The following is a 22,421-nucleotide window of genomic DNA, read 5'->3' on the forward strand; positions in this document are numbered from 1 at the left end:
AGGGGAACAGGTGGTTGAGGAAGGTAGCAGACCCAGGGAATTGGCTGGGGCATCGCTCTCGATTGTGCCATCAAAACAAGTGTTTCTGCCCTGCAGAATGCTTGGTCTGGCCGGCTTGCGCAGGCGAGAGGGAAGTAGAAGGGCGACAACGACTAAAAGCAGTGCCCCTGTGCCTCCTCGCAGATCCGGGGCGAGACAGCCAGGACCTCAATGGCGGGGGTGGCCAGAATGGCTTATGCGCCAACTGAAGTGTGTGGATACCAATGAACGGAGGGGAGCCTTGGTGTCTTTCACCCCGTGCAGCCTCGCATCAGTCTGCTTTGAAAACAGACCGTTCCCATCAAAGGGCAGGTCTTGGATAGAGGTCTGCATCTCCTGGGAGAGACCAGAGACCTAAAGCCAGGAGCTGCGCCTCATAACCGGCACGGATGCCACCACCCTGGCTGCCGAGCCCGCCGCGTCCCATGCCATCTGAAGAGCAGAGCAGGCCGCCGAGATACCCTCCTGCACCAGAGTAACAAACTCCTGGGCTCAGTCCTGTGGGAGGGAGTCCTTGAGTTTATGGAGAAAGCCCCACAAATTTCACAATATAGCGGCGCAGGAGGGCCTGGTGATTCATCACCCAAAATTGTAGACTTGCAGTGGAATAAATTTTTCTTCTGAACAAGTCAAATCTTTTGACCTCCTTATTTCGTGGGGTGGAGTCGGTGTGCCCCACTTCTCTTTTTCATTGGCTGCAGAGACCACCAGTAAGCCAGGAGGAGAGTGGGTATATAGGTATTCAAAGCTATTGGCCAGCATGAAGTAGTACTTCTCCCTCTGCTTTGAGGTGGGAGGGATAGGGAGGGTGTCTGCCTGATGCCTTTGGCAATTCTCAAGACCCCCTCGTGCACGGGTAGTGCAATACGGATGGGGTGAAGGCTGACAGCACGCTGAAGAGTGTCCTCTTCCTCAGCCATCTCCTCCACTTGCAGGCCCAGGTTGTCAGCCACCTGCTGGAGCAAGGTCTGGTGGTCCTTGAAGTCGTCAGGAGGGCTGGCACTGGAGGGCCCCGTGACTGCTTCGTCAGGGGATGACTAGGAGTACTGAACCCGTGGATGGAGGGCTTGTTCCTCCTCCTCCGCTGGGGAGAATGAGTTAGGTGTAGGTGCAGCCTCCTGAACCTCGGACACCGGGTGTCTCTCTGGCACAGGGCCTGCTGCCGATGATCACTGCTACACGGCCCTGACCAACGAGTTAGCTGAGGGGGGCAACGCCATGACTGGACCCCCCCCAGGTACTCCAACATGGCCACTGAGCAGGCCACTGTCCTGGTTATCACTGTCCTGATGTCGCCACTGGCTCGGCTACCTCGCCATTGAGGTTGGGGTGATGGGCTGAAACGCCCCTCGGTTCTGGAGGAACCACCCTCTGGAGACCACAGAAGGGCTGTCGAGGCCTGAGTTTGCCTTAAGACCACTGACACTGGAGATCGGTGTCCTGGGGACCGGTACCAACAGCACGGTGAGCGGGTGCAGTGCCGGGGAGATTGGAAGCGGGAAGGAGATCATTCCCACGGCGTCGGTGACCGGGAACAGCATCAGGATGAGGACCTCTGGGACTGCGACCGACTTTGATAATAGGAGGATGGGTGGCTTTCCCTTGGCGAATCACATCGCAACAGGGGCGACCACGACACTGGAGACGAAGAGAAGTTTGCGATGATCTAGATGATGGTACTGGTGTCCATCAGTGTGGAAGTGGACAGCGCGCCATTGTCTCAAGGGATCGGCAGTACTCCACCGCTCCTTGGGGAACCTTATCGACTGGCTTGAGGAGCCTTAGTTGAGGCTTGCAGCACTGGTTGTGCTGTCAGCATGGGTGGAGGTTTGAGCTCCTTCAGCGCCTGAGTTCATGAAGGTGTCGGTCCCGTACCACTCGCTGAAGTCAGAGGAGGACCTTTCCCCGGGCTAACAGCCTCAACAGCAGATGGTCGACTGTGGGGCTCCAGTGTGGATAAGCGATTCGGGGGAGGCTCTATGCTCACTGCCACCTTCTTCATCTGCGCCGGGAAGCTGTGTTTTTTAGCCCTTTTCTTAGGGACCAGCAACTAAGAATGGTGCCAGGGGTGCACTTTGCGCTGATGTTGAGGTGCTGGTTGACTTATGCCGGGCGGATTCCATAAGGAGAGCCCGGAGCCTGATATCCCTCTCCTTCTGGGTGCAAGGCGAAAAGTTCTTACAAATCTTGCACCTCTCTAACGTGTGCTTCCCCCAGGCACTTGAGGCAGCTGCCATGGGGGTTGCTAACAGGCATAGGTGTGTTACAGGAATCGTAGGGTTTAAAGCCCAGAGACTGGTACATGTCCCACTGGGGGCGAAGTCCCCACTGGGACCCAATTCTAACTACAACACTTAACAGTAAAGATAATGATGTAGAAGCCTAAAGGCACGAAGTCCAAGATAAGGAAAACTGCAAGTCCTTGAAGAGCAAGGAAAGGCACTCCAACTGACCACCACAGGCAATAAGAAAGAACTGAGAGTGCATAGGGCCGGCAGCGCTTGATATACTAGTACACGAGCGCTGCACTCAAGGGGGTGACACAGCCGGCCCTACAGATACCACTAAGGTAAAAATCTCCAATGACTGCGCACATGGGCACGCGCACACCTACAATGAAATCAACATGAGCAAGCACTCGAAGAAGAACTTCTGTTCAATTTACTGAGCTCCTTAAAGTAGCTAGATGGTTTGTTATGAAAATATGAAAAAATAGTAGAACATCCGCGGCTCAGCCCTTCAACTCGGGATGGTATCCTCAGAGACGTCCAGAGAGGGTCGATGGGCACTGAGCGAAGGCTTTCCACGGGATCGGGGGCCCGACTGAAGCGGCGCCCCCAGTACCGGAAGCGTCATGATGTCGCATGCGGCCTGAGCTGCCTCCGGCGTTGAAGGCATTCTCACCTCTGGCGAGGCGCATGTGGACGGCACCGGACTACTCCGCTCTACCCGAGTCGGAGATCTCGGTCCCGATGGGGATCGTGGGCTGCCCAACGCGGGTCTAGCCTCCCCCCGATCTTTCTCCCGGCGCCACTGAGTCTTCCCTTGCTTCTTAGAAGGGGAATGGTGCCCGCTCGTCGACAAGGCCTCGCTGCGCACCGACGACGCGGTACAGGGCGCAGAATCACGACGGCGCGCCTGGGGTGCTTCGCTGCACGCTGAGGACGAGGTGCCCAGCATGGGGTTGACGCGGCGCGTCGGTGCCGGGGTCAACGCCGACTCCATTAGGAGAGCTCGGAGTTGGATCTAACGCTCCTTCTTTGTTCGGGGCTTGAAGGAGCGGCAAATTTTACACTTCTCACTAATGTGAGTCTCGCCCAGACAGCGAAGACAAAGTATGTGGATCGTTTCTAGGCATAGGATTGCGACAAGAGTCGCACGACTTGAAGCCTGGGCCACGGGGCATGCCCTGAGCGCAGCACTAACAGAGAAAAGTTCCACAAGTAACCTCAGGGAAAGCTAGATACTACTAAGGCTAGAATTGCTGCAGCAAAGCTGAAGCACATTTCCGACTACCTTCACTGGCAGCATGAAGGAACTGAGGGTGGGGGGAGCACGCAGCCCCCTTTATGGCGCGATATGTTGGCACCACTCCAGGGGTCGCAGCGGTGCTCCCCCACTACAGATGCTGCTAAGGGAAAAACTTCCATTACCGGTGCACGTGGCAAGCACGCACATCTACTGTGGAATAGACAGGAGCAACACATCTCAAAGAAGAACTTGATGTCCCCAGTATACCTAATCTTAACTATTAAGGCTCATTTTTTTTCCTGGCAGAAAACTAGGAAATATGATTTAAAAATTGTTAACTTAGAGATAATGTTGCCTAAATAATATAATCCTTATGCAAATATACATGCTTTAGCGTTACCATTAAAAAAAAATCGAAGTTAAAAGGACTATCGCTAAATTCCACAACTATTTTATTACTCTTATATTTCAGACATTCAGCTAGTGACATTGATCATGAAAAGACAACCTTAAAACATCCTCTTACACACAAGACAAACAAACACACCTACTTAAAAAAATATACATCACCAATATAGGTACATATTTGAATATTTATGATGTACAGGTTTATATTGAAGGAGTTCATACATATAGCTAATTGAAAAACAAGATTTCCATTGTATGGGAAATTCTGAATTTCAACATTTGTCTTCATCCCAAATCTGGATGTAAAGTCAAAATGTTGAAATTTATAGTGGAATAAAAAACATTCTGAAAATTTTTATTCAGAAATGTCAAAATGTTTCATTTCAGGGCATTAATCTGCATATGCCTGAGCCACTGCAATACTTCATGGGAGTTATTGGTCAGATCATGTCCCCAATTTTCCCAGGGGCTAGGTTCCCCAACTGAACCACATCTCCCACAATCACAAGACTCCCAGGATGTCTGACAATCTCTCCTTCCCTCTGGCCCAGGTGCATCACAGGAATTCCATGACTGTGATGTATCACGGGAGATGCAGTTTGGCTGGTGTGTCCTGCGAACGGAGGTAAGAAGCACATGAATTACAACTCCCATGAGACATCACAGCAGCTCAGGCAAATGCTAAGATTAATATGGTCTTGAAACAAAATTTTTGGAAACTTACGGAAAACTGAAAGCGTCTGACAAAAATCGACAATTTTCCCATACAAAATTTCAATTTCGCAGAATTCCTATTTTTCACCAAAAAACACTCATAAGTAGAGCTGGTGAGAATTTTCCATATCTTGAGAGCTAAAATATACACTATCAGAATCTGAAAAGTGAGTTTTTGCTCGTCAACATTAGGCATACAGAGAGGTACCAGATAGATTTACAGAACACATTTCAAACATGTATCTTACACTGATCGTGGAAACTTCTTCTTCCTCCATTACTTCTTCTTGGGGAATGTCATCACTGATAGGAGAACTGCCCTGAAATATATCCATCTCTTCACTAGATTCATTTTCTTTACTTGCTGCTTGTTTGGTGCGTCCAGCACGGCTAAAATTAAAAATCACAATAAATTAATTTTACAGCACATGGGTCTTTAAGCTCACAAACTCTGCAATGGAAAAGCACTTCCAGCTAGCCTTTTAAACAGTTGTTCTTAATTTGCTTCCTGTAAAACTTATAGTAGATGTGCCCACCTACTTTTTATCTGGAACCAGAGGGTAGAAATTCTATTAGGCTGAGTGATTTTGCAACCAAAATTACTCCAGGATAATATATCAGGAGTACAAGATATTTATGAGGCCAGACTATTAATACGTTTAGGACTATTTATGTTGAGCTTAAATTTGATATATTTTTCTTCCCAGCACCTTAAGTCAAATTGCAGGCCAAGGGGTGTTTTTTTTTTTTTCTGATCAATAACCCTTATGAAATGATAGATGTATCTCAGTTATATTGTTGGTTTCATGGTTCTCAGGTACATCACTGGTTTTGTGGTAAAATGAAAGACATGGGAGAACACTTTTCACAAAGCAATCACTCCGTATCTGATCTTTCAATACTTGTCCTCAAGGGAAACCTGCACAACACTTTCAAAAGGTATGCTTAGGAACTTTGCTAGACACCAAAAAACATGGACTTAATCACTGGTTTTATGGTTTATGAAATTTTGTAATATACACCTCTACCCCGACATAACGCGATCTGATATAACACGAATTCGGATATAACGCAGTAAAGCAGCGCTCGGGGGGTGGGGTGGGGGTGTGCTGTGCCCTCCGGCGGATCAAAGCATGTTCGATATAACGTGGTTTCACCTATAACGTGGTAAGATTTTTTTGGCTCCCGAGGACAGCGTTATATCGGGGTAGAGGTATATCACATGGCCTGTGACCCTTAATTGCCCACTTCAATCCCTTTATGCATAACACTAACCCCCAATTGCCCATATCATTTCGAGTGGCCACCTCCAAAATGCATTAAACCTTCCGCTTAGCAATCTGATTTTTTCGTTCCTAAGTGAAGTACTTTGCACGTCTCTATTGAATTTCATATTAATTCTCCAATTCGTCCAAGTCCTTTTGAATGCTAATCCTGTCCTCCAAAGTGCTTGCAATCCATCCCAGTTTTGGGTCATCCACACATGCATGCTCTCCACTCCATTATCCAAGTCATTTTTAAAAATACTGAATAGTATCAGACTCCGGACTCACCCCTGCAGGTCCTCTCTAGATACATCCTCCCAGTTTGACAGTGAACCATTGATAACTACTCTTTGAGTATGGTCATTCAACCAGTTGCTCACCCACCTGTAATTTCATTTCCCTTCATTTACGACATTTGCCTAGTTTGCTTATGAAACTGTCATGTGGGACTGTGTCAAAAGCCTTACTAAAAATCAAGATATACCATGTTTACTGTTTCTCTCCTATCCAACAGGCCAGTAAGCCTGTCAAAAAAGGTTGGCTTGGCATAATTTGTTTCTGACAAATCCATACTGGCTATTCCTTATAACACTATTATTCTCTAGGTGATTATAAACTGATTGTTTAATCATTTATTCCAGTATCTTCCGAGGTATCAAAATCAGGCTCACTGGTCTATAATTCCATGTATGCTTTCTTCCCCTTTTTAAAGATAGGTATTATGTTTGCTGCCTGCTAAACCCAGGATTGTGAGTTCAATCCTTGAGGGGGCCATTTAGGGATCTGGGGAAAAAAACAAAACAAAAAACAAAATAAACTGTCAGGGACAGTGCTTGGTCCTGCTAGTGAAGGCAGGGGACTGGACTCGATGACCTTTCAAGGTCCCTTCTAGTTCTATCTCCATATATTTATTTATATACACCTCTACCTCGATATAACGCTGTCCTCTGGAGCCAAAAAATCTTACCGTGTTATAAGTGAAACCGCGTTATATCGAACTTGCTGTGATCCACCGGAGTGCACACCCCCGCCCCCCCCGGAGCACTGCTTTACCATGTTATATCCGAATTCGTGTTCTATCGGGTCGCGTTATATCGGGGTAGAGGTGTATTACCTTTTTAGTGAAGACTGAAGCAAAACAGCCATTCTTGATGTCAGCCTTCTTGATGTCATCAGTTATTAGCTCTCCTTCCCTGGCAAGTAGAGGACCTACACTTTCCTTAGTCTCTCTTGCTCGTAATGTATTTAAAGAACTTCTTACTTCCTTTTATGTCCCATGCTCATTTTATGTCCCATGCTCTAGCCTTTCTGATTTTGTCCCTACAATCTTGTGCTATTCTTTTGTACTCCTCTTTGGCAATTCATCTAGGTTTCCACTTTTTGTAGGATTCTTTTTTGATTTTCAGGTAATTATAGAGCTATTTATGTAGCCATATTGGCCTCTTGCTATTCTTCCTATCTTTACTTCACACTGGGATAGTTTGCAGTTATGCCTTTAACACTTTAACCTGAGGAACTGCCAAGTCTTGTGAACTCCTTCATCCCTTAGATTTTCTTCCTATGCGACATTAAATTCCAGTTTGCGCCCCCCGCCATTGTTTTTATTCTGCAGCTCTTCCTTTTTTCTTTCCTTAGACTCATGAAATCTATAATTTCATGATCACTTTCACCCAAATTGCCTTCCTTCTTCAAATTTGCTACCAATTCCTCCCTGTTAGTCAGAATCAAGTCTAAAATGACCTTCCTGGTTATTTCCTCCATTTTCTGGAACAAAAAGTTGTCCCTAATACATCCCAAGAACTTACTAGAAATTTTGCATTTTGCCATACAACTTTTCCAACCAATGTCTGTGTAGTTGAAGTCCCACATTACTAAAAGGTCTTATGTTTTGGCTATTTCTGTTATTTGTTCTAGAAACGCCTTATCCACCCCTCCTTGTACTGATTCAGTGGTCTAAAGTAGACTCAACCATGATTTCACACCCATCTTTGATCCCTTTAAATTTTACCAATCTCACCTTCTTCTGGACCTCAGACAAGTGTATACATTCTTGTTGTATGATGCAACAGCCCTCCCTGTCCTTCCTGAACAAACTATATCCCTCTGTACCAGGGGTGGCCATACTTACTGAACGTCTGAACCACATATGATAATCTTCATAATTTCAAGAGCTGGGCACACCTGCCAGTGCTCAGGGCTTCAGCCCTGCAGGGCTGCCAGCCAAGGCTTGGGGCTACCCTGCGGGGCTGAAGTCCCAAGCCCCACCACCTTGCTGCATGGCAGAAGCCCTGCCAGTCTGGTAGGTGGAGAATGGGGTTTGTCTGTGTGGGGGGGGGGGGGGGGGGAGAGAGGGGGGACATGGTGGGCTCCGCGAGCCTCACTTTAACTGTAAAAGAGCCACATGTGGATCATGAGCCAGGGTTTGGCCATCCCTGCTCTATACTAATATTCCACTCATTAAACTTATTCCACCTAGTCTCTGTGATGCCAATTAAATAATAATTTAGCTTATGTACTAATATTTCCAGTTCTTCCTCTTTATTCACCATACTCCGGTCATATATATTGACTGAGCTTCAGATACCTACAGTTCTACAGGTAACTACAGAGAAGTGAGGCAAACCACGTGCCCTAAGACCTTCAAGAACAGTAACTCTCTGTAGACTGTAGCACATCTTGTGGATAAAGCCTGACCTTTCAATAGGAAGGCTAGACGAAAATTCAGAAGGTTACATTCAGAACTTACCCTTTTTTTTGCTGCGATGGTGGTGTTTTTGGTGGCCTTCCTCGTCTTTTCTGTGGTGTAGACTGTGTTGATTCAACTGCACTAGTTTCAGATGGTTCTACTCTGTTTTGAGGAAGACCCAAATTGCAAAATATCAAATTATAATTAATATCCAAGGTGTGTGTGTTTTTTTTTTAGAATGCACTTTATAAGAAAAGAGACACACCTTTGTTGTGCTCTTCTTGGTGTCCTGTATTGCCTGCCTTTTGGCTTCTGTTCCACGTTTTCACTTTGCCCTTCCTCCTCCTCCTCTTCCTCCACTGCTGATGCTACGGGCACTGCTTTTTTTCTGCCCCTTTTAGATGTCTTTGCTGTTGGTTCTTCCTTTGGTGTATCCCCACTAGCTGCTTTAGGAGGTCGTCCTCTTCTTCCCCTCTTTGGTGGACTGTTTTGTTCATCCTCACTTTCTAATACATCTTCCTTTAGCCTCTTTTCCTCTGGCCACTGTGGTTCATCAGATTCTGAAACAACTGCAGCTCTCTTCCTCCCCCGCTGACTGCCTCTAAGTTTCTGTTCCTGCCCCAATTTATTCAGGTCATCTATGCCCAACTTCTCTTCTGAGTCTGTGATGGTTGCTTTCTTTCTACCTCTGGGCTTCTCCATCTCTGACTGAAAAGACAGATTAGGTTACTTTTTTTAAATTCAACATTTTAATGATCTTATTTGACTAAAGTGATTTTCAATCCATGAAAAAAGTAATGTATGGCAATTTTTCACCTTCAACAAATAAAGCCTTAAAGTTAAGGTATTAGAGTAAGATCTTGCACCACACTTCAAATACCTTTGCAAGGGTGTGTGTATATATATATATATATATATATATATATATATTGACAATGTTGACAAGATGACAGAAAATATTCTAAGGAAGCCGGCTATTAAGGCCTACCAATATGTGGGGTCTTGCTCACTTGGATTCTCAGCTGTGAAAATATGCAAGTAACTGGATAATTAAGACATTGCAAAAATACCCATAATCCCATTCTTTAATGTAGTAAAGGACCAAGATATAGTATCTTGCCTGGTTTTGTATAGGAGGAGCTTGAAGAAAATAGGTTACTTAAAATGATATGTAAATTATGTTAACCAAATACAGTATTCCGAGTTTCATACTTTTGGTGTTGGGCTCAGTATAGCTGAAAAATTATAACACTTGATCTCTCTACCTATACACAAGACTAGATTATATTTAGACCCCCCATCACACAAAAGGGAGAGCATTCCAAAAGGAAACTTACATTACATCATTTTACACCAATAATACGTTTAGTAAAGCAACATCATCATTATATTGCAATCCAAATATAATGCTTAAATGCATACGGACATCTGCTCTGTCCCTATTTGGTTGAGAGCCGTCATGTTCACCAGTATGCCATTCATATACAGATTGGACATTTCTCCTTTCAAACTACCCTGTGAAGACTTAAATTAGTAATCAGAGAGTTTATGAAGAGAAGTCTCTGCTCTGGTACCCCATCTTTGCTCAAGAAAAAGGTGGAAAGTCCAGTCAGTGAGAAGGAGTTGTGAGAAAGAACAGGGAAACCTACAGGATGAGATATTAACTAGAAGAAAATGACCTGGTTACTGTTTAAAAAAAAAAAAAAAAAAAAAAGTTACTACCCTTTCCATAACTATTGTTCTTTGCGATGTATTGTACATGTCCATTCTATTGTAGCTCTATGTGTGCTCCAGTGCACAGTTGGAGAGTTTTCCCTTTGCAGTATCAGTTGGGGCAACATGAGCACCCCCCACTGCCTCACACACAGTGCACAGGCATAAAGGGCAGAGCCACGCTGACACCTCTCACTACCAAATAGATTCTGATAGAGAGGGGAAGAAGGGCGGGTTGTAGAATGGACATGTGCAACATCTCAAAGCACAACAGCTAGAGAAAGCTTACTAACCATTTTTTACAGTGACCAGATCATGTTTTCTCAGCTTAGTCATGTATATCTAGTTGTGGTTCAAGTTACCAGTCCAAATTCCAAAATAGAGGTGGGCTTGGAGTCTATTTGAACAGGGATTGGAGGACTACTTGTCCAGATCTGACATCATCTCTAGACTGTTGAGAGATTGTGTAATTAGAGGCAAATTTATGATATGAAGACCAGGTTGCTGCTTTGCAAATGTCTAGTACAGGAATGTGAGCCAGAAAGACCACAGAAGCTGCTTGGGACCTAGTTGAATGACCTAATGCTCTAGCTGGAAGCATCACATTAGCCAGCTGGTAGCATAAGTGATTACAACTGGAAATCCAAGGTGAGAGCCTTTGAGTAGATAGTGGACAGCCTTTTATTCCGTCTGCAAACACAATGAACAATTATGTCAAAGACCTAAAAAGGCTTGGTGCAGGCCAGATAAAAAGATAAAGCTCTTCTAACGTTTAGATTATGAAGCCTCTCCTCACCCTTACGGCCATGAGGCTTTGAGAAAAAGGTCAGCAAGAAGATACCTTGGTTAAATAAAAACTGGAAACCACCTTAGCAAGAAACCTTGGGTGAGGATGAAGATTCTCTGTGAAGAAAACTGTATCTGATACTAAATGTCCTCAGTTCCCCGACTCTGGTGGATTTTGTAATAGCCTGAAATGCAATCTTTATAGAAAGGTTCAAAAGAGAGCAGGTCACTACAGGCGCAAAAGGAGGACCCACTGGCTTTACTAAGATTAGATTAAAGTTCCATGGGGAAACAGGATCCTGCACCTGTGGAAAAAGTCTGTCCAAGCTTTCAGAAATTTAACGGACATCAGATTAAAAAAAAAGTGAGTGGTTATCAATAGGCAGGAGGAAGGCTGAGACAACTGAGATGCACTTGCTAACCCTTGATGCTCTAGGGACAGAACATAGTCCAAAACATGCTGAATAAAAGCAAGGCCTGGGAAAACTGTTTTCACTCTGGACCAGCTGGAGAACCTCTTTCATTTAGCTAAATAAATTAGAGAATTTTTTCACTTCAAGGTCCCAGAAACACAGGCAAGGTTTTCACCCCAAGGCCAAAAGACCAAAAACATCAAGACACTTGATCACGGCCTTGGATAGACCCAGAGACTACTGACACTTGATTGTAGCTCAAAGAGCCAAGACTATTTAGAAGCACTTCCAGGACGGCTCTGTAGATGTTAGCCATGAAGCCTCCAGACTGTCAGATGAAGGATCTGTAGATTGGATTGAAGGAGACGGATGTGATTAGGCGAAATCAACTCTTCGTGTAGCAGGAGTGACAATGTGGGGTCGATTGACAAGGCTAACAACTACAAGAACCAGTACTGATGGTGACATGCCGTGGCGATGAGTAAAAGATTAGCTTTGACCTGTTTGATTTTGCACAGAACTCTGGGCAGGTGAGGGATGGGAGGAAAAAGTTACAGAAGACTGTCTAACCACATCAATAGAAAAGTCTGTTAGTAAACCAGGGCTGGGGCTGACTTGGGAGCAAAACAAGTGGCACTTTCAGTTGTGTTTTATTGCAAATAGATCCACGAGGGGAGTTCCCCAGAACTAGAAAATAGAGATGCTATATCCAGACAAAGGGACCACTCAAGGTGATGGATGCACAGTTTGCTTAGGTGTTCTGCCAGGGTTTTCTGGATCCCTGGAAGGAGAGCTGCTTTTAGAAGTATAGCGTTAGTAATGCAGAAGTCCCAAAGTAGAATCGCTTCCTGACACAGCAGTGAAGATTGGGCTTCTCCTTGTTTACATAAAACACAGACTTTGTATTGTCGGTCAGAACCAACAAGCCCCTTCTCCTTGATGTGTGGAAGAAATGCCATGAAAGCTAACTGGGTAGCTCTCAATTCCTGACATTTATATGTAGTCTGAGATCTTGGGAGATCTGAGACCTTGTATCTGTATGAGACCCAAGTGAGCCCCCCAACCTAAGTGTGAGGCCCCCATGACTAAAGTGAGAGATTGTTGAGACAAGGCAAAGAGAACTCCCTTACAAAACTTTGGTGGGATTTGTCCCCCAATCTAGGGAGGATAAGTTTTGATTCAGAATCCAAACTGTCATGGTCATATGGTGCTTCCTTGGTGAATACACCTCAGCAGCCCTGTCACTCTCTGAAATGTAGATATTGAACTAGTAAGTGCACACTGCCATGTGCCCTAGCAGCCTCAAACAGCTTCTTATTGTGATGAGGGAATACGTCTAAGTCTAAAACAATGTCTTGCCATCATGTGAAATCTTGCCAGTGAAGGAGAACCTTGGCCCTCCTGGACTCCAGGACTGTTCCAACAAATTCTATTTTCTGTACTGGAGACAGGACAGACATATGTGTTTATCAGCAAGCCCAACACATTAAATGTAGACTGGATAACGTCTATGCTGGACAACACCTGCAACCTTGAACAGCCTCTTATTAGCCAGTCATCTAGGTAAGGGAAGACATGGACTTCTGATCTCCAAGTTATGCTGCTACTACTGTCATGCACTGTGAATACCAGAGCAACAGGCGGAAGACGAAAAAAGGGCAAGATTGTGAAGCTTAGAAACTTTCTGTGCCTCTGATAAATTGCCACAGGGAAATAAGTGTCCTTTATATGAAGGGCAGCATTCCAGTCCCCAGCTCCAAGGAAAGAGTATCGGAAGCTAGAGTGACCATCTGTAATTTTGATTGCATTAGGAACTCATTTAATGCTTTCAGATCTAAAATAGGCCTGACATACCCCCCTTTGCTTTCAGGATCCTGAAGTATCATGAGTAAAACCCCTTTACCCTGAGCAATGGAGAGACCACTTTTATAGCTCCTACAAGAAGTAGTAATTGAATGTCTCACAAGAACACGGCTTCATGAGGGAAGGACGGGATAGACAAATTGAGGGATGTATCCTACTTCCACTGTGCTTAGAACCCACTGATTTTTGGTGATGTGAGCCCAAGCATGAAGGAAGTGGGATAGGTGGTCTCAGCAGCAGCTCCAGGCACCAGCGCTCGAAGCACGTGCCTGGGGCGGCAAGCCACGGGGTGGGGGTGTAGGGGCACGGGGCGGCCTGCTGGTCCCTGCGAGGGCGGCAGTCAGGCAGCCTTCGGCAGCTTGCCTGCAGGAGATCCGCAGGTCCTGCAGATTCCGCAGCAATTCGGCAGACCTCCCGCAGGCATGCCGCCGAATCCGCGGGACCGGGGACCTCCTGCAGGCATGCCGCCGAAGGCAGCCTGCCTGCCGTTCTTGGGGCGGCAAAAAAGCTAGATCCGTCCCTGTGTGGTCTGCAAAAAGCAGGGAAGGGAAAAATGGCATTCTTGGATATGGTACTCTGCCCTTGACCAGTCTGTTAAAATGTGCTCTTGGAGGATGCAGCCTGCCTTGATGAACTGGCAGATGCAGAAGCAAAGGATGGTGGTGGATGTCTTTTGTAACCTCTACTCCTCCTCGGTAGGTCCTGGGCTTGAGTAACAAACCCTGGAAATCGCTGGGTCTGATGTGGATGGAAGGACACTCTTTTCCACCGGTGTATAAATCCCTAGAAACTTCAGAATCACTCTTGAGTCCTGAAGACTATTCAGGGTCTCATCAGTCTTTCCCAAGAAGAGTGACGGCCCATCAAAGGGAAGGTCTTGGATTGTTGATTGTACCTCTGAGAGGAGACCACAAGATTGCAACCATGAAGACTGTTACATAGTGATGGCAGAGACCATGCAGCAAGCTGCAGAGTCAGACGCGTCCAGACTAGCCTGCAGAGCTGTTATAGAAACCAACCTGTTCACCACCACCACCACCACCTGAAATTCCTGTCATCTGGGAGCTTGTCCTTAAACTTTGAAAGTATATTTCATGAGGTAAAACTGTAGCATCCCCAGCAGAGCTTGCTGGTTTGCAGTACAAAGCTATAACCCTCCTGTGGAAAAAATCATCTTTTCACACAAGTCTAGTTTCTTAGCTTCCTTGTTCTTTTATGTTGATGCCTGGTAACCCTGCCTCTCTCTCTTGTTAGCTGCAGATATTACCAGGGAGCCCAGTGATGGATTATTGTAAAAGTGTTTGAACCCCTGAGGGGGGAACATAGTACCTCCTATCCATGTTCCCTCTATTATTTCCCACCCATGTGTGGAATGAATTTTGTTATGTGCACCAATATGGAGGTGATGTCTGACATGTGGTGGGAGTGGGGCTGAGGGGTTCGGAGTGTGAGAGGGGGCTCAACGCTGGGGAAGAGGTTTGAGATGCAGGGGTGTGAGGTCTCTAGCTGGGGGTGCAGGCACTGGGGTGGGGCCATGGATGAGGGATTTGGGGTGCAGGATCCGGGCTATGATGGGGAGAGAAAACTCTCCCAGCTCTCTCTCCCCGCAGCAGCACCTGGGCTGGGGGGGAGAGGTGCCTCTCCCCTCCAAGGCAGCTCCAGGGCTGGGGACACAGGATAGGTACCCCTCCCCCTGCAGGTCTGGGCTAGAGCTGGGTTTGGGCCCGGGTCGCCCTGGCTTTGCTGGGGCCAGGATAGGAACGCCTCGTCAGAGTTGGGGCCGGGGGAGTGGCACCATGGCAGGTTGGGGGCCGGGTTGGGGCGCCCCTCCCCTGGCAGGTTCCCTGAGCGCCTGTGTGGCGCTAAGAAGGCTGCTGTGCGGCTTACAGGGAACTTAGCCTCCTTTCCACCCTTTTTCCAACAGGTGGTAGAGGGAGTCTCAGATTCTGGAGAAGGGAGTACACTGGCAAGATCATCTGCAGCTTTTCCCTAGATGATACTGTTTCAAACTGGTACACTAATTCCAGAATCTGACAGTCCCACACAGTGTGGAGGTGAAGCAATGAGAGTCAATATCTTTAGCGCTAATACTAGGCAAAACTCGTGAATTTCCAGGGAAGGTGGTACCGAGGGATTCAACAATGCTCTCGGAGCTTTAAACATTTCAGGAGTAGATGGTACTAGGAAAGTATTCTGATCCTGCGACACTGGAACCTGAGGTGACAGCAATAAAGTTTGCCCTCGGAAGTTGGTCTCAACTGGCCTGAACTGTCCTCTGGAGTCAACAATCTATATGCATCCGAAGAAGTGGGCTGTAGTCCACAAAAGCTTATGCTCTAATAAATTTGTTAGTCTCTAAGGTGCCTCAAATACTCCTGTTCTTCTTTTTGTTCTAAGGTGTGCTCTCGGGAGCATTTCCTTTTTGACCACACCCGAATCCTTGGTAGAACTCAACTTCTTTGCCCCCCAATTTTGATGTGCCATGTACAGAGTCCTTAGATGACTTGCGGTACCTTTTTTTTTGGCACCAGTAAAATCAATCAGCCTGCCTCTCAGTACCACCAGGGCCAGAGGATCACTGCTGACTGATGGCACCCAGACTGAGCAGGATGGCTCCAAAGTAATGCAGAGCACCAATTCCAATAAGTACTTAAGTTTGGCTGCCCTGTCCTTTTTGGACCGGGGCTTAAACCCCTTACAGATACTGCAGTCAATCAGTCACTTGAGGCTCCTCCAAGCACTTAAGGCCGTCAAGGTGAAGGTCACTAACTGGCACAGGTTTCAGGTTTGCTGGTTTTGAAGCCCAGAGAACATGGCATAACTATGGTACCAATACCAGTACCCAGATGGGAGCTAGTGACAGAAAACTACTATTTTTTTTTTAAACTTAGCTAAGCTAACTAAACTATACAAACTACTCTAACAATAATGGGTACGAACTACAATGCCTACCAAAGAAAAAGGGACTTGCACAGGTAAGAACAGGAGCTTCAACAACCATCATGGGTGGTAGGAAGGAATTGAGGTGGGTTGGCGTGGCCTAATGCCTGAGTGCAGTGTGGGAGGCAGTGGGGAGTGCTCATACTACCCCAATGGGTACCTCTAAGGGAAAAACACTCCAACAACTGTGCACTGGAGCGCATGCGCACTTACAGTGGAATAGACATATGCAATCACATGAAGAACTGCCCATGTTGTTCTCCTATTACTATTACCGTTTATGATACACACTTGTCAGATCACATCTAATTTTACCAGATAGTTAAGATTGCAGTTGAGTTTCCATTAAAACTTTGGTTTGAGGCTACCCTCTCAAATCCAGTCATACCAACCCCACAACTGGCATATTAGGTATGTTTTGAGGTACAATTCTTCCACTAAATTTGAAGTGATTTGGACAAACAGTCCCTGAATTATGACACCTTTAAAATCCAAGTACTTGACAGCATTAAATGTCAACTACAATCCCCCTCCCAGAAAAATCAGTTCTATACTGCTACTATCACAAACATCTTGCTGTTTTCATGTTCAAGAGGAGATACAAATCCTTTAAAAAGTGCAGAAATATAAAATACTGAATTTTTATTCCTGAGGTCAGTTATTTTCTCCATTTAACTTTACTGGTCACTCATATATCCTCTTAAACACTGAAAAAGGAACTGTTTGTGTCGGCAGCTGTATTGGTCTCAGTCTCTCAGACTTGGTTGAGAATCACAACCAAGATACATACAAACTTTTTTAAAAACAAAGATTTACATAATTAATATTAAATTACAAATATATTGATTACATGTAATAAATTAAATGACAGCCCATGATTTAAAATCAGGTCACCTCATCAAAATTACTGTTTTGCTTCCCTTTCCCCACTTCAATTGCAAAATTATTTTAACAGCAAATATTTTCAAGAACTTCAGTAGTAAGAAATCAATACTTTATGGCACTTCTAAAATGGGATGATGTCTGTTCAGATGGCATAAGGAATTAGTTCTAGCTCTGACATTGTGAGATAAAGACTGAAACTGGGTCAGAATTCAAGGCAAATGGGAAAGGCAATATGGTTACCAGAACTACACAATCTCAAGATCCATTATCTTGAGAGTTACCACAGCGTTTAAAAACCACTATACTCATCTGGAAATGGAAATTCCCCTTTTTTTCAGTAGCATGGTGCATTAGTTTATTTTCCTGGTGGTTCACAAATACTAGAACATAAAATGGTTACTAGTGCCTCAGACCAGGCAAAATATAGGCTATTTACCTGACAGAAGCTTTCAGCATCCCAGGCAACCTAGGGCAATCCACCCCAGCAGAAGAACATCAACATATGTGAGTGAAATAAAAGTAGCGGGGGGAGCACAAGGCGACAGTGGAACAGAAGAGGTAGTGACAAAAAATAATATCTCTTGGATGCACTGCTTTCAGAGAAATGAATTACAGTAAAAGTGGTGTTATTTGAATTATGTTTTAGTTTAATATTTTACTACAATGACTGACAAACTGTCAGATATTGTTAAAAAACAAATTGAGGTAGAAGAATTCTTCATAGTGGAAATGCAGAGAATTAATTTTACTGTCACTATGTGAAAATTTTACTGAGCTATTTGAACAATTTTATAAACAAAATAAAAAACTATAATTAGTATAAAAACTGTATAATTATTAATGATCTTTTCCTGCACTAATTTTCTGTGCTATATGAAAGTAACCCATCTTTAAACTGTGGTTAAATCAGAAAAGTGAAAGCAAATATATCAAGAGGTTCCATTTTTATCCTGTTTCTGATCTCTATATCAAACATGCTCAGTTCATAAATATGAAAGATGTTTTCAGATCTATTAGAAGACTAATACCACTGACCACAAGAATGTGTGTCACCTGCAGGATTTAGTAGAGACAGGCTAATCTCCTTCACAGTTCTCAGAGAGCTTTGATAAACGACTGATCATCTATCCCCAAAAGCTCTCACAAATGGGGTCCCCTTTAGGGTAATAATGCCATTTCCTATAGTATAATGTGCATCTCAGCCTAATGGCAACACTTTACTCTACTGTATCCTGCATTTGGCAGTGATATCACAGAGAAGTTTCATTTATATGTTGAACAACACAAGCAAAAGCCTTTATTCTGGACAAACATCAAATCCCTTGGTGATAACACACGTGTTCATCACCACTGACTGACTTCCATCTTCTAGATATGATTGGAATCACTGAAAGGAAGCAGTGTTTTAGTTTCCAAAGCAACAGTTAATCATATTGAAAGCTGGTGAGAGATCCAGCATGACTAAAATGGCCAACTTACTTTGATCTAAAAAAATCAGTGGAAGACCGTGACTCAGGCATGAGCAGCGTCCACACCAAAGTTAGACCAGAAAGGACAGTTACCTGTTCCATAACTGGCATTCTTTGAGATGTGTTACTCCTGTCTATTCCACAGTAGGTGTGTGTGCTTGCCACGTGCACTGGTGCCGCAAGCTTTTCCCTTAGCAGTACCCGTAATGGGGGAGCACCGCTGCAACCCCTGGAGTGGCGCCGACATATCGCACCATAAAGGGGCTGCATGCTCCCCCCACCCTCAGTTCCTTCTTGCCAGACAACTCCGACAGAGGGGAAGGAGGGTGGGATGTGGAATAGACAGGAGCAACACATCTCGAAGAACGCCAGTTACGGAACAGGTAACTCTCCTTTCTTCTTCGAGTGATTGCACCTGTGTATTCCTCAGTAGGTGACTCTAAGCTATACCTAAGGGAGGTGGGTAGGAGTTCTAAATAATAAGTGTTAACGGTTACCCGGGCAGAGCACCGCCCTACCAAACCCGGCGTCATCCCTTGCTTGGGAGACGATCGCATAGTGCGATGAAAAAGTGTGGACGGAGGACCACATAGCAGCCCTGCAGATGTCCTGAATAGGAACATGAGCCACATAGGCAGCCGACCAGGCCTGAGCTCTCGTCGAGTGCGCCTTGACCATAGGAGGTGGGGGAACCCCAGTCCGGTCATAACACGTGAGTATGCACGAGGTGATCCAGCGGGAGATCCGCTGGGTGGAAACCGGTTGCCCTCTCATGCGCTCGGCCGTAGCAATGAAAAGCTGAGGGAATTTCCAGAATGGCCTCGTTCGGTTTAAGTAAAAGGCCAGCGCCCTATGCACATCTGGCATGTGCAGGCGTCGTTCCTCATTGGAGGAATGGGGCTTAGGACACAGGACTGGCAGAAAAATGTCCTGGTCCATATGCAACGCCGAGACCACCTTCGGTAGGAAGGCCGGGTGCAGGCGAAGCTGGACCTTCCCCTTATGGAAAACAGTGTACGGGGGTTCAGAGGTCTATGCCCTAAGCTCCGACACCTGGCGGGCTGAGGTGATAGCCACCAAAAATGCCACTTTCTCCGATAAGTGGGACCAGGAGCACGTGGCCAGGAGCTCAAAGGGTGGCCCCATGAAGTGCGACAGTACAGGTTCAGGTCCCATGGTGGGACCGGGGATATAGCATAAGGGAACGCTCTGTCCAAAAACCTGGAAGTCATATGGTAGGAGAACATGGACTGTCCCGCCACCGGAGGGTAGAAGGCAGAGATGGCCGCCAGGCGCGCCCTGATCGAGGAGGGGGCCAGCCCTTGGGTCTTAAGGGACAGGAGGTAGTCCAGGACCAGCTGGAGTGGAGCAGACACGGGAGAGGAACCTCTCTCCCTCGCCCATATGGAGAACCGATACCACTTAGCCAGGTAGGATCTCCGTGTGGTCGGCTTCCTGCTCTCAAGCAGGACTTGTCTGACAGCCTCAGTACACCTCCCCTCCTCCACATCTAGCCATGGAGCAGCCACGCTGTCAGGTGGAGCGGGGCCAGGTAGGGATGGAGGAGACGACCTCCCTCCTGGGAGAGGAGGTCCGGGCGGAGCAGCAGCCTGTGAGGGGGGGCCGCCAATAGTTGCAGTAGGGTCCTGGACCAGTGTTGACGGGGCCAATCCGGGGCTATCCTGATAATCCTTGCCCCGTCTGATTTCACCTTCTGTAGGACCCTGCCTATGAGGGGGAAAGGCGGGAAGGCGTACATCAGGGTCCCTGACCAATTGAGCAGGAACACGTCCGTCATGGCCCCGTCGCCCTCTCCCACCCTGGAACAGAACCTGGGACAGGCGATTTTGGGCGGTGGCGAACAGGTCCAACTGGAGAGCACCCCACTGTAGGAAGATCCACTCCGCTACCTCCCTGTGTAGGGACCACTCGTGTTGTTGCGAGAACACCCTGCTCAAATGATCCGCAAACATGTTGCTCTCGCCGGGTAGGTGGAACGCTCGGAGGAGGATGTTGTGGGCTATACAGAACTCCCACAGGAGTTGGGCTTCCTGGCCTAAGGCCTTGGAGCGCGTGCCCCCTTGCCTGTTGATGTAATACATAGCAGTGGTATTGTCCATGAGGACTCTGACCACTTGCCCTTGTAAGCGCTGGCGGAAAGCCAGGCACGCCAGGTGCACTGCCCTGAGTTCCCTGACATTTATGTGCAGGGTCAGTTCCTCGGGTGACCACATACTCTGGGTCCTGAAGTTCCCCACATGGGCTCCCCTGCCCATGTCCAAGACATCCAACACTAGATCTAGCGACGGAGAGGGCTCTTGGAAGGGGATACCCCGGAGCATGTAGCTCGGGAGGGACCACCATTGGAGGTCTGCCACCACCGTGACGATCTTGTCCAGGCCGTCCCTGGCCTGGGAGTACCGGGAGGCCTACCAGAGTTGGAAGGGCCGCATCCGGAGCCTGGCATGTCACACCACCGAGGTGCATGCGGCCATGTGGCCGAGGATTTGAAAGCAGACCCAAGCCGTGTTCACCGGGAAGGCTGTGACCGAGGCGATGAGGCCTTTGAGCGCCTCGAACCTGTCCCTTGGAAGGGAGGCCGTGGCCGCCGAGGAATCTAACAGCACTCCTATGAATTCTATGCGCTGGACTGGTACTAACGTGGATTTTTCCTCGTTTACCACTAGGCCTAGAGCTGAGCAGGTGCACAGCAGGAAGGTTATCTGCCACTGCACCTGAGACCGGGACTTGCCCTTGAGCAGCCAGTCATCCAGGTAGGGAAAGATCTGCAGCCCTCTCCTCCTGAGGTGGGCCACTACCACTGCCATACACTTCGTTAAGACCCTGGGGGCCGTCGAGAGGCCAAAGGGGAGGACCGTAAACTGGTAGTGGTCCTGACCCACCAGGAAACGGAGGAAGCGCCTGTGACCCTCGAAAATGTGGATGTGAAAGTATGCATCCTGGAGGTCCAGCGCTGCAAACCAATCCCCTAGGTCTAGGGAGGGAATAATAGAGGCTAGGGACACCATGCGGAATTTGCAGCGAACCAAGAACTGGATGAGCTTCCGCAGATCGAGGATGGGCCGAAGCCCGCCCTTTGCCTTCGGGATGAGGAAATACCTGAAATAGAATCCTTTGCCCTGGAATTCCCAAGGTACCCTCTCCACGGCTCCCAGGGAGAGGAGGCGCTGTACCTCCTGATGTAGAAGGAGCGCATATTCCGGGTCCTCCGCAGACTCCCTGGCTGGAGGGCAAATGGAAGGGGGCGAAAGAAACTGCAACCTGTACCCTAGGAATATAGTGTTGCGGACCCAGCAGTCCGTAGTAATACGGAACCATTGCAGACTGAAGGCAGGTAAACGATTGGCAAATCTGAACTTTATTAACTGGGGGGGGGGAGGAGGGGTGTCGCGCTTAACCTGGCAATAGGCCTGGCGACCCCCCGCAAGCAGTCAAAAATGCCGCTTCCCTGGCCTCCTGGCCTTAGAGGGCCCCGGACGAGGGGCCAAACGGGATTGGCGTTGTGACCGGCACCTCTGCTCCTGCTGCTTCTTAGGCAGGAGCTCATATCTGCCCCGAGCCTTTGGAGCGGAGGTGTGAGGCTTGGGCTTGTCCTTGGCCGGCGGGACGTACAGGCCCAGCATCTGCAGGGTGGTACGGGAGTCTTTCATCCCGTGCAGACGGGTGTCTGATCAGCAAACAGGGCCCGACTGTCGAATGGAAGGTCCTGCATGATCGACTGGGACTCAGCCGATAGACCAGAGAGCGA

The 22,421-nt window shown here is 47.1% G+C and overlaps 1 protein-coding gene across 4 annotated transcripts in view; it reads right to left on the reverse strand.

The window, feature by feature from the left end:
• Nucleotides 1-22,421, reverse strand: part of PDS5B (PDS5 cohesin associated factor B) — a 272,948-nt gene that overhangs the window by 4,881 nt on the left and 245,646 nt on the right. For all 4 annotated transcript variants that reach the window (XM_034758647.1, XM_034758648.1, XM_034758645.1 and 1 more), the window contains exons 32-34: nt 8,849-9,291; nt 8,644-8,745; nt 4,881-5,022 (exon numbers count right to left, since the gene is read on the reverse strand). In XM_034758647.1, coding sequence (XP_034614538.1) covers nt 4,881-5,022; nt 8,644-8,745; nt 8,849-9,291 — 687 coding nt within the window. The remainder of the gene's footprint in view (nt 1-4,880; nt 5,023-8,643; nt 8,746-8,848; nt 9,292-22,421) is intronic.

This window comes from Trachemys scripta, chromosome 1 (assembly GCF_013100865.1).
Source record: "Trachemys scripta elegans isolate TJP31775 chromosome 1, CAS_Tse_1.0, whole genome shotgun sequence".
NCBI lineage: Eukaryota > Metazoa > Chordata > Testudines > Emydidae > Trachemys > Trachemys scripta.